The sequence below is a fragment of the Sycon ciliatum genome, chromosome 1 (assembly GCF_964019385.1).
Source record: "Sycon ciliatum chromosome 1, ocSycCili1.1, whole genome shotgun sequence".
NCBI classification, from domain to species: Eukaryota; Metazoa; Porifera; class Calcarea; order Leucosolenida; family Sycettidae; genus Sycon; species Sycon ciliatum.
Window position 1 is genome coordinate 63264523 of NC_088643.1, and position 13347 is coordinate 63277869.

General features: G+C 47.4%; 1 protein-coding gene and 1 long non-coding RNA gene across 2 annotated transcripts in view; both read right to left on the reverse strand.

Annotated features, from left to right (window-relative positions):
* Window positions 1-10430, reverse strand: part of LOC135804804 (polyadenylate-binding protein 4-like) — a 17347-nt gene extending 6917 nt beyond the window's left edge. Inside the window, exons 1-3 of the mRNA XM_065318761.1 lie at window positions 10062-10430; window positions 6918-7230; window positions 4781-5246 (exon numbers count right to left, since the gene is read on the reverse strand). Of these exons, the coding sequence (XP_065174833.1) occupies window positions 4781-5246; window positions 6918-7230; window positions 10062-10266 (984 nt within the window). The 5' untranslated portion in view covers window positions 10267-10430. The remainder of the gene's footprint in view (window positions 1-4780; window positions 5247-6917; window positions 7231-10061) is intronic.
* The window catches only part of LOC135804821 (uncharacterized), a 187022-nt gene that overhangs the window by 128597 nt on the left and 45078 nt on the right, over window positions 1-13347 (reverse strand). The gene's annotated exons all lie outside the window — the stretch shown is intronic.

The following is a 13347-nucleotide window of genomic DNA, read 5'->3' on the forward strand; positions in this document are numbered from 1 at the left end:
GAAAGTAAATGCAGTGGGAGATGAGAGGTATGCATCTCCCTTGCTATGATAAGCTCAATGAAACAAGACACCTCCAAGACACCAAGACGCCTAGTCAAGACAAGGCGCCTAGTCAAGACAAGGCGCCTAGTCAAGACAAGATGCCTCAAGGACAAGATGCCAAGGACAAGATGCCTCAAGGACAAGATGCCTCAAGGACAAGATGCCTCAAGGACAAGATGCCTCAAGGACAAGATGCCTCAAGGACAAGATGCCAAGGACAAGATGCCTCAAGGACAAGATGCCTCAAGGACAAGATGCCTCAAGGACAAGATGCCTCAAGGACAAGATGCCTCAAGGACAAGATGCCTCAAGGACAAGATGCCTCAAGGACAAGATGCCTCAAGGACAAGATGCCTCAAGGACAAGATGCCTCAAGGACAAGATGCCTCAAGGACAAGATGCCTCAAGGACAAGATGCCTCAAGGACAAGATGCCTCAAGGACAAGATGCCTTAAAGGGGCACTCCGGCTTCATTTTCGACACCCAGTTTTCGATGCCAAGACGAAGGTTGGTGAAAGAGAAGACCCCTCGAACAAGAACGAGTCTCCAGAAGCGATCGAGTCGAGCAGGAAGACGACTTTTGAATTTCGCCGAGCGAGCGCTGATGACGTAATGAGGGATTAGCTTGCCAGTGGAAATGCACCTGCGCACATACATTTCACATACTTTTTGGCCAATTTTCAATCGAAGAGGAGGTTGTTTGCTATGTTCTTTCAACGTCGTGAGCAATCCCGTCTTCTATACCCTTCCAGGTACCCTGAACTGAGGTCCTCCAGAGGAGAATTTATCTCCAGCAAAGCGTTGTTGATCCGCTAAATTCGTCTCGAGACATATTCACCCAGTGCAGTGCTGATAAATGTAGAATGTTGAATCTGTGATAATTGTCGACGATGGAGAGAGAGGCTGATAGCCGCTGTCGCAGGGAGAGTGAAGCTGCTGGAAGTAACAACGGGGAGCCCGTTTGTATCACCTGAACAACCAGAAAGCAGCTTGACCAAATCGGAGGGTGCCTCGTTGCTTATCGTGAATATTACACCGACATGAATTACTACAATTACAAGTATACTGGTGAGTTCTATCTTGTTTTGTTCGTATGCTAGTACCCTGGCCTGGAGTTCTCGTTAGCAAATTCCTATTCCCTGGCGTTTTCTAAACGTTCCGTGTAGTGCTGATCAAGTATTCCGATTTGGGTAGATGTGGAATTTGGATATGCATTTTGTAAAAAAATTATATTTCCGAATAGAGCGTTTGTAGAGAAATGGTTGCCCAAATACAACAAAATTGATTCTGCAGTTCTACAACTTGTACTGAAATCCAGTCAAAGTAAAAATGATTCTTCATGACAGTTGGGGTCAATGAAATCTGATCCAGGCATAACGAATGGTGACGCCTGTCACCCCGGGAACGAAAGCCCATTTGGTGGGGGATACCAAAGTACTCGAAAGTGGTGCGTGTTTCAATGTGGCATTTGGAGGTTTTATATGATCTCTGGTCAATGCAACATACGATAGCCATCATGAATTGCAGGCCTCGAACGCAACTCAGACCAGAATTGGCAGTTCCCTAAGTTAGATGCTTTGTAATTCCATGGCCCCAGCTGTAATTATAGAGGGTTTTTGCACATTATTCTTATAGTCAATAGGTTTATACTGATGGCAATAAACAACGGCAGTTCAAACTTCACTGATGTGTTCATGAGCTGAGAGATTTCTCTCCACTATTTCTGTTGTGCACACAGGTCTGTCCAATATGCATTGACCGTATTGGGTATGGTATCTGCTCTGAGAAGGGAATCGCTGGAGCCACAGTCCAACTAGACAGGCTTTCAAGAAACAGAGAGGAGCCATCTTTGCAAGCTGATACCCGATGTGTACCGACAGAACTCTCACGAGATACCTTACGGACTACGTCTGGTGTATACTTCATAGTACTCCTTCGACTACTGTCTAGAATCAAGTCGACTGAAACAAGTTCAAACAACTCTGGCTTCAAACGAGCCGTCGATTAGACAAACAAAACATTCTCTCATAATACTAGAGCACTCTGACAACTCCCGACCTATTCCTAACGATTGCCACCGCTTATAAATATGTAGAGTGCTGATTGGAATGTGCTCATAATCTCAACAATCCAGTGCTATAATTATTTGACCAATGTGTTCCCCACATAATCCACAGTGCTGCAAAGGTTCAGAGTTCTCAGGGTATCAAACAAAATTATTTCAAATACAGTGAAATTGTTCGTGGACATTATAGCGTAACTTGTAGTTCCCTGGTCCTTTTCTTTGCTATAAATTAATCCTTTGCTCTCTAGCCGCCGGCGAGTCCAACAGTGAAATTGTTGTTCATATTATAATGTGGGTATGTATGGGGGGGGGGGGGGGTGAACATATTTCTATATAAGGGACCTGCAACTGTAATACCACAGTATAGTAGCCGGCAAATATGTAGAAAACAGAAATGCATGTTACCATCATTGTACATGGACGGGCGCAGCAGGCTGAAGCTATCAGCCAGAACAGGATTTACAATCACCTAGAGATACATTAGCTATCCAGTATTCTCCGTGAGCTGTCCCATTCCACAATGGTTCATGCCACCATTATTTCTGGTAGTATCCATGTGCATAATTCCAAGACCATCTCGGATTCTTCAGCAATTTGTGCCACGGCAAAAGACGGCTTGATTCGGTCACTGGGGCTGTCAAACTTCCCATCACAAATGAACTTCAATTTCTCATCTGTTTCAAGTATATGTACTGCCATGACTTGACCATGCTTCATCTGCAGCTGGGCGAAGATTGTGGCATAGCGCACCTTCTTGCTGCCTTGCAGGAGTATGTTGAGAGAAGTGAACATATTTTTACTAAAAAAAAACAGCCACTGAAGAGGATAGCAATAGCCTTGGGTGAATTTCCTGCAGGCACACGTTGTTGGTAGGTCTACTGGTCCGTCTCCATATCGCCAAGTTCAGAAATCATCTGTACTACACTACACATCTTGTAGAAGGGATCCTGATCGATAATTTCTGTGGTCATAAAATTCACTAAACTGAGGGCGAGAAAAATAGTCAGTACTCCCCGATTCCGTCAAGCTGCTTTGAAGTCTGGATGCTCATGTGATGCTAACAAGCTCCCCGTCGTTACTTCCAGCAGCTTCACTCTCCCTGCGACAGCGGCTATCAACCTCTCTCTCCATCGTCGACAATTATCACAGATTCAATATTCTACATTTTATCAGCACTGCACTGGGTGAATATGTCTCGAGACGAATTTAGCGGATCAACAACGCTTTGCTGGAGATAAATTCTCCTCTGGAGGACCTTCAGGGTACCTGGAAGGGTATGGAAGACGAGATCGCTCACGACGTTGAGGGAACATAGAAAACAACCTCCTCTTCGATTGAAAATTGGCCAAAAAGTATGTGAAATGTATGTGCGCAGATGCATTTCCACTGGCAAGCTAATCCCTCATTACGTCATCAGCGCTCGCTCGGCGAAATTCAAAAGTCGTCTTCCTGCTCGACTCGATCGCTTCTGGAGACTCGTTCTTGTTCGAGGGGTCTTCTTTTTCACCAACCTTCGTCTTGGCATTGAAAACTCGGCGTCGAAAATGAAGCCGGAGTGCCCTTTTAAAGGGGAAGTATACCCTAAAATCAAATTTTCACCAGTTGTAGTCTTCGGGGTGCTGAGTCGAATGGTCTTGGTCCGAGGAAGCTGAGACGCTCCCTTCCTACTTGAATCCCAATCGAACTCCCGCACTTCCACCGAAACTGGGTGACTGCGCCCTACTAGATGGGGATTTGTATGCAAAATGTCACTAAAAGCGCCATTTCGTTCTTATAAAAGCACGGATGACCGCGATTGGCCCATATGTTGTAGTCTTTTGGACGCTGAGTCGACTGGTTTTGGTCCGAAAAGGCTGCGATGCAGCGTTCCTCCTTTATTCCCAATCGAACATGGTTGAAGAAGCGGTCACGTGCTCCTGCGTACACCAGTCACCTGGTCACCGTGCCTGCAGGGTACAACTTACTAGCCTGTTTGACCTTTTTTGGGTGCAGTCCTGTCACTCGAGTTGAACTCGAGTTGAACCTTGGTGTGAAAGTTGTCGCCTGCTGGCGCGGTGACCAGGTGATTTGGGCACCCAGGAGCACGTGACCGCTTGTTCAACCATGTTCGATTGGGAATAAAGGAGGAACGCTGCATCGCAGCCTTTTTGGACCAAAACCAGTCGACTCAGCGTCCAAAAGACTACAACATATGGGCCAATCGCGGTCATCCGTGCTTTTATAAGAACGAAATGGCGCTTTTAGTGACATTTTGCATACAAATCCCCATCTAGTAGGGCGCAGTCACCCAGTTTCGGTGGAAGTGCGCGAGTTCGATTGGGATTCAAGTAGGAAGGGAGCGTCGCAGCTTCCTCGGACCAAGACCATTCGACTCAGCACCCAGAAGACTACAACTGGTGAAAATTTGATTTTAGGGTATACTTCCCCTTTAAGGACAAGATACCTTAAGGACAAGATACCTCCTGCCCCAAAGATCAGAATTTGACCGCAGGCTCCCTAGGCCAGGTCACCCAACACCGTTACTTTTCTTCACACTGCACAGAGCTTACCATGAACAATACACCGTGTGCTATTTGTGTATACAGATTATGTACAATGTATGTTCAAAGTACCAACCGTGACTACAGATGCACTTGCACGATAGCCCATGCTCCGAAGGCTTTAGATTCTCACCTTGGCAGAAGAGATACTTCCATAGGCGGAGAACTCCCGTCGTAGCTGCTCATCATTGATGTCTTCTTCAAGGTTCTTGATGTAGAGGTTGACACCTTGATACGTCTTCTGGCGCTCGGCTTTCTTCTGGTGGAAAAGCTTTTGCAGCTCATGGTCGCGCTCAGATCGTTTCTGGGCTCTGGAGACATACAGGACCTTGTTTCCACCCAGATCCTTCTCGTGAAGATCTTTCACAGCTGCATCAGCATGTGAAGCATCCTCGAATGCGCAGAAGCCGAACCCCTTCGAAGAACCATCCTCTTTCCGCATGACCTTGCAGCTTGTGATGGTACCATACTGAGAGAAGAGCTCGCGTAGGCCTTCGTCGGTGAGCCCGTCGTCAAAATTTTTGATGTATACATTGGTGAAGGTGGTATTGTCACGGCTCTTCATGCGCTCCTTGCGAGGCACAAACGGGCCGACGAACCTGAAGGCACACGAAGAAAGAACAGGACTAGTTGGTACAGTGTCATACAACACCTCACTTGTGTCACAAGTTGTGTGATGTAAAGATGTAGACCGTTTGTTGATGCCCTGCAACTTAGCTATGGTGTAGTCGTCATCCAAGCAGCGACCGTTCAACATTTCTTCGAAACTCACGTGCTTCCTATGGGACGCAGCCCTCATGGTAACCTACACACTTCACGTACAAACTAGCACGCAGAAAGCCCAGATACATAAAATCAAGAGTAGACAAACAAGAGTGTGCAACTCCGGATCTCTCCTGCACAATCTGCAGATACCCCCGCCCACGGCGGAGTTTTGTTGACGTCACCTTTTTTCAGAGAAACGCGCATTTTGCCGCAGAGCAGTGTGAGAGCATGTGCTGGGCACCGACCTTGTAGTGTAAAGCCCGGCCAAGTGCACGAGGGAAACTTTCCTAAAGACTCGCATGCGCGTGCGTCGTCGAAAAGATTACGTCAACAAAAAATTCCGCCCTGGGCCAACCCATCTGCGAGTTGCACACTCTGTGTGTTATCTACACTTGATAAAATAGTCGTGCACACTCTGTGTGTTATCTACTCTACTGATACAAAAGGTCATAACTCTGTTGATGCTAAGACACTACAGTACACACCTATTCCCAAAAATCCCTTCTCGACAAAGTCGAATACGGCTCCACTAAACATGGTTTGACTAGCACACAGAGCAATAGGCTGTCGAAGTGCCGAAGTCGCCTGAAAACTCGTAGCTACACATAGCTACAAGGCCAAGTGGTGACAAACAAAAGTCCGCGTCGCCTGCACTTGTCGTGTTTCCCACGGTTACAGCATCACTTTGACTTAACACTGATTTTGTCCTTCTCCTATTTCACGTACAAGATCGTGAGTTCAAATTTTGTTTGACTTCAAGAAGTTTCTCCTTCGCTCTCAAGTTATCGTGCAGTGTTTTCCTGCTGAGTGTTCATCAGCACCTGAGAAAGGGGAGTTCTGATTTTCGCTTGCCGCTGGACAAGGAAACGAGCCCAGAGTTTGTTGGTCTGAGAACCGAAAGAAATCAGAGATCGCTGCAAGACACCCATCATTGCTTCTTGGTCGGCAACTAAATGTAAAGCCGAACGACAGTACAGGCACAGTGGCCAAGCAAAAAATCAGCTATGGCTTCTCCTTCTCTACAAAGCGAAAACTACAAACTCGGTGACAAGTAGCCGTTTATTTGAAATAAATATCCTCGCTCGCGCGCTCCTCAATCAAAATGCTGTAGCTGTGTTCACTGCATGCTGCTGCCACTGGAAACTTGACAAGTGCAGGTGACGCGACTTTTGTTTGTCACCACTTGGCCAAGTAACTACGCGTTCCAAGAAGCAGTGACGTCAGACTTCGACGACCTATTATAATAAATTTGCAAAGAATCTAGAGAAAAATTGAATGGTGTGCCAACACCCAGGAAACAGAGTGTGGCAAAAGCCACGGCACAGTGTGGCATATAGTGACAATTACACCAACACACAACCCATAAGTGTGAATCGCCAATCTTTCCCCTAACATTCGTTCATCTCATTTACACCAATATGACGCAAACGTCGAGTGACCACCACAAGAGTATTCAAATGTTACCGCGGGGAAAACAAACATCTCAAGCCACTAACACAACCTACACTTTGCGGTCATTGAGCAGCATGCCATCCACACGATCAATGGCAGTTCTGGCAGCTTCCTCAGTCTCGAAATGGACGAAGCCATAACCGCGCGAGGTGCCGCTCTCATCCTGGGCAACTTTGCAGGATAGGATTGCCCCAAACGTTGTGAAGGTGTCGTGCAGGGTGCGGTTGTCGATGGTTCTGTCCAGGTTTTTGATAAAGATATTGTTCTTGCCAGAGCGACGCAAAGATGGGTCCCGCTGCGACCACATTATGCGCATGGGCCTTCCTTTCATCTCTTCAAAGTTCATGTTAGACAGAGCAGTGAGAGCTACAGACACAGGAGAGGCACAAGCAATGCCACATTTCATGTTAGACAGAGCAGTGAGAGCTACAGACACAGGACAGGCACAAGCAATGCCACATTTCATGTTAGACAGAGCAGTGAGAGCTACAGACACAGGAGAGGCACAAGCAATGCCACATTTCATTCTAGCAGCAGCAGCAGACAGTGCCCGCAGACACACAGTGTATAACCAGCAGGCTCTGAATGTAAAATGGAACTCTCCTTCCCAGCATAGATTGTACAGCATGGGCCAGTATAGGACGTTTTAGGTGTGTAGGAGCAGGTTCGCTGGTTGTCAGGATGTTCACCCGCCCAATTTGAATCGCTGTACAAGCACGCCATAAACCGATGTCTGGAACTGCACTTCGTCTACGTGTGCCACACTGAGTGCGTTCGATTTTGCCCGAGAATCGATGTTGAATCCAATTGAATCCATTCAGCGTCCAAAAGACTACAACATATGGGCCAATCGCGGTCATCCGTGCTTTTATAAGAAAGAAATGGCACTTTTAGTGACATGTTGCATACAAATGCCCATCTAGTAGGGCGCAGTCACCCAGTTTCGGTGGAAGTGTGCGAGTTCGATTGGGAACAGAGGAAGGGAGCGGCTCAGCTTCCTCGGACCAAGACCATTCGACTCAGCACCCAGAAGACTACAACATGGCAGCCCAACAACCACACACCTTGCATGGCACGTACACTCGTCACTTTGCGACTCATGCGTACAATCAGCATTTTATTCACTAGTTCGGAGGATATCATCAAGGCAAGGGAAAAGTCGGAGGAAAACATGGACTGCATCCAACCCAGCCACTGGCCTTCTTACAGAACCTGAAGGGAGGTGCACAAAATAACTTTCTTCTTTTCAGAAGTGGCTTAGAAGCCGGTGCTCTGTGGTTCAAGTCTGTCACAAGGCACAGGGACTGCAGTACAACCACTTTATCAGGGTATCATTTGAACTACATCAGATTCTCTGACTAGTAAGATAATGCATCATTGCTCATAAGCTACAAGTTGGGCAAGTCTGGCCACTGCAGCTTCCCTCTTTCTCGTTTTTCTTTCTGGGTTGTATTGCGGCACTGCCCCGATTTCAAGCTACAAGGTTTTCTTGCCACGTTTCCCATTATCGTCTTCCACTTCCCTCCCTCTTCATAGTTGCATAGTTCCTACCGACAACCAAACCAGTAAATTACCAAACCATGTACTTAAGTAGTTATCACATGCTTAGGGGACGTCCATTAATATCGAAATTTTATCACGAAACGAATCAATTTCGTTTCACAACCCAGCCCCTACCTCCCCCTCAGAAGCCGGTAAAAAAATGTCACGTACACATGCACACTACATGCATGCTATGTAGTATACAACGAGAATCGCAACAAGTGTCTCACTGCTCCTATGGCCATGTACAGTGTTGCTCAATGAAATCCAGACGCGTCACCCGAGTACACGCCGGGCGTTGCGCAGCCCTAGACCTGCACTGGGCTACGAAATGATGCAAGGCGCAAGCTTGAGTGACGTCACTGGATTTCATTGAGCAGCACTGTACATGTATCAATGATTTCTGAAACGAAATTGGTCAAACCCCCACCCCATAACTAAAATATTATTTTCTTTCGTGAGAAAGTTCGACATTACGACGGCAATAGTGCTTTGCGAAGCTATGGATCCTGTGGACAGTGTAGAGTGATATTCCTGTGATCTCACCACTGGCACTGCCATGCGCCAGCACTCCAAGCACTACAGCTAGTACAGCTAGTACAATGAAACCTGCCTCTAAGACGACCACTCAAGGGACCTTCAAAGTGTGGTCTCTGTAACCAGATGGTCTCCTTATCCAGGATCATCAATTTTGACTGGAAATAGCATCCCTTGGTCCAGGCTGCACTGAGTGGTCGTCTGGGACAGGTGGTCGCCTTATCAGTAGTCTCCAGGGCTGAAGACTGAGTGAAGTCAGTGAACAGGAAGCACCACTGCACTCAAACATGCAGACTGTGTAGCGGCACGTGACACTTCAAGGGGACAGCACTCCCTAGCCCTGTGACCTGTCTTCGGACAAGGTCTCGTGCACCGCTGCTGCTGCCACTCCACCGGTGCTGCAGTGCAGACTGCACTGCGGGGGCTTCTGAACTCAGTAAAAAAGAAGAGGAGTGCTGCATGCAGCACACGCGGAAAACCATCACATGTCACCGATAATGGCCTCCAAAGTTGAAATATTGCTAGTCCTGCCGGTGCTGTTTCAAGGCTCTACTTTCGGTCCGACTGTAATGGAGTTCTTGCTGCAGGCGCGGATAGTAGGTAACAGGTTCAGTGCTGTAAAAGCCAAAGCAACTGATAATGTAAATGCACGGTAACGAGCAGTAAAAGTGAGTCGCAGTAAGCATGGCGTCGACCACGCAGAGCATCATCACCCGCGAATTTCTAACCGCTCCTACCCGTAGAAAAACGTTCTCGGCGCAAACAAGACATGATAGCGTTCTTCATGCACCTGTTTCTGCCAAACAAAACTTTGACATGAAGCCGAGCAGAATACACCCACTCAGACAATGAAAAAAAAGAAACTCTGCACCGGCGAAAATAGAACAGAATGGGTCGGAATATCTGGGAATGACACGAATTTTCAGAAAATACACAATTGGCTGCAGACATTCGCGTACAGTTCAAGTAAACGATGATAGATGTGCGGGGAGAGGGGAGCAAGACTGGCCAGCTGGAACCTCGTTCCAAAACTAAAAGAAACTTGGTTCCAACAAGCGCCATGGCTGGTGTTTCGTCCGAAATGCCAACGAGTGCCAGTGCTGCCAATTTGGACTTACCATCTGACGAGCTCTGGAAGTTCACATACGCATAGCCAAGGGAGCGGCGAGAGGCCACATCACGACACACTCGAATGGATAGCACAGGGCCAGCGGTGCTGAATTTCTCGAAGAGCATAGCCTCCGTGACATCTTGGTTGAGGTCGCCGACATAAAGCGATGCTACCGCGTAGGTAGTCGCACCGGGCGCTGGTTGAACACTCATTTTGGACCGCCGGCTGGCAAGAGGTTTTACTAATTTTTTTGGTCTTTCTTCTGCACTGCAGTTAACCCTCCAGCTTCTCGTGCAAAGCGACGAGGGCGAACAGGGGACATGCAGAACAGCGACAGTGGATAATAAGCCAACAAGAAGCCAAAACTACCACCAAAGGGTTTTCCACGTGGTTGTGTCGCTTTTATTGTCCGTAAATCCATGACGTCATCAAGTGATACTCCACAGAATAATAATAATTATTGAAGTAATGAAGATGATCAAAATGCACAGTCTGTGTTACAATCATGTTATGTACGCAGTACGTCCCATGCCATGGGCATGGGCCCATCCAGGCCAGGAATCCGATTTCTGGAGTAGAGCAAGGTCAAGGATTTACCCTGGCCTGCAGCCTGGTCATCGGTCATCGCTGTTCAGATAGAAAGAACAGTTCCACATAAATCATTATCACACCACATCATCGGGTCGCGCAGGACCCGGCCCAGCTAGCTCTACTGACTGACTGTACACATGGCCAGGTCATCCCCACGTGAACCCGCTAACTGCCTGACGCACAGATCAGACTCTGACAGAGGCAGAGAACAAGTAACTAACTGTTACTTTTGTTGGTACCAGGGCCAGGGTGTTGCACTGATATTATGAGTCTGTTGCCAGTGTTGGAAACTGCATTGGAGCGGCTAGGCTATGAAGGGGGATCCTGGGGCTCTCTCGCTGGCAAATCTCAGTTTGGTAAATTTGGGCCAAATACATTTTACCCCATATTTCATTACACTAGAAAATACCGCCATTCCGGCAACAGGCTCTCAGCTGCACCAAATAGATAAATAACTTTGCCAATAATATATTTCGCCCATTGGGCATCATCAGGGCATTGGCCATTGAGGAAGGGGAGGCAAAACACGAAATATAAAGACGAATAATGCAGGCAGATGAATGTTCTAGAACTAACACATCGTGGTGACACAATTGGCAAGGCCAGCAAACTAAACAATCATCACTTGTAAGGACTACGGTGACCTAAACAGAACGAAAGAAGAGAAAACTCACACATACACACAGACACAATTTGGCAAGAAGGCAAGAAAACTAACACTAACAGAACACTAAAGTTTACCGTGAATCATCACCTGTAACTTGTAAGGTCACTTAGGTGACCTAAACAGAAGAAAGAAGATAAGACTAATCACAGCACGTACATGTACATGTACAAGAACACTTTCAAGTGTGGGAATGCTAAAGGCGATCTATGTACAGTCAAACCTCTTTAGGACGAACACCAAGGGACCGACGGGATTTGTTCACAATACCGGGAGTTCTTCTTATCCATATCTTATACCCAGTGACTACACAGTGATTTATCCAATAGAGTTATGAATACTAGTTTGTCTTAAGCGAAAGTTTGTTGTATCAGTGTTCTTTTTAACGAGGTTTCACTGTATATGACAAGTGTGTATGTGCAAAGTACTTCAGTATGTGCATGTGCTGTGCCAGGTGGTAAAGTCCAGTGGTAGTTCGAGGAGATGGGCGTCGATTCCAGTGACGATCCGGTGACATCCAATCAGGCGCCAACCGTCATCGCGATTGACTGCTGGTTTGCGCTTCCTTATCTCGATAGCTTCAAGCAGTTTCCTTGATGGTAGCGAAGCCTCCCTGCCGAGAATCTTTGCCTGGTGGAAGGGCAGAAAGTTGGAAGACTTTGAAGATTCTCGATGCTGGGTACGATAGTGGAAGCTCCAGGGAGCCTTCGCCACCATCGACCTTGCCTCTCGGTAGTGCTCAGCGAATCGGTCCCTCACCGGCCGCTCGGTCTCACCAGCTACGTACAATTCCGCACACACCGTGCAAGACAAGACCTTTGACTAAACACTGACTATCCACCATACTAGTACAAGTACTCGCATCACATGCACGACACTCCGACCTCTCCCTCTCTTCACCTCCGATCGCTGCTTCTCACGGGGACACATACCGACACGTACGGCACTCGACGATCGGACCAACATTGGCAACATACATTATCCACCAGATACAAAGACAACACGAACATGCGGGCTGAACTCTCGAACACGTCGTGAGACACGAGCGGCAAGTGAGTCGTTGATGAAGGGCAGTTTGATGACCGACTTGGTTGTGTCACCGGAACACAGGAGTATGTCCATAATTGAAGAGTTGCTCGAGAGAAATGACTACTAGTATCCACGCACCGAGATAAACGCAGCACGACGAGCAGCCAAGGGGAAGAGACAAGATACACACGGTCACCCGTCTCAACAACAGCAGCACAGCAAGCGCAGACACAACCAATTCAAGTCGGTCATCAAACTGCCCTTCATCAAAGATTCGCTTGCCGCTCGTGTCTCACGACGTGTTCGAAAGTTCAGTCCGCATGTTCGTGTTGTCTTTGTATTGTATCAAGAGTCCATAATTTATAACAAGAGAGTATGCAACTGTGATCTCTTTTCTATGGCCCAGTATGGGCCAGATGCGCGGCGCGCTGCCTTCATTACATCATTCAGCTGCAGTCCGCGCACTGCGGAAAATCAAACACCGCGCTTTCCCTCTGGTTTGAAATGGACTTGCGTACGGAACTGGAGTTCATGCGCCAAACTTTAGAGATTGGGTAGGTACTGGAACGAATCGAGCCAAAACGGATGGGCTCGTACGAGAAATTGTGAGTTTGAATGCATGCTTTCAGAGGGTGATGATTCTGATGAAGGCAAGTTACGTAATGAAGGCAGCGCGCCGCGCACTGACCGCAGTTGCATACTCTTGTTTATGCACTCTTGATTGTATCTGGTCCTTCTTTGAAGGATTATGTTGGTCGGATCGTCGAGTGCCGTACAGGTACTAGAGTCTAGAATCTACCTGACCCCGAGGAAAATCGTGATTCCGCGGCCGCGTTTTTTAAAAGACCGCGTTTTCCGCGATTTTTGAACTTTTTGTTGCACTACACGTACACACAGTGCACTGATCTGTACCCCAGCACACTATCCGAAGAACACGTAGCCGCACCTGCACAAATCTCAAGACAAGTCTCGCTCGTACAAGTCCAAGCGAGACTTGTCTTGAGACCTG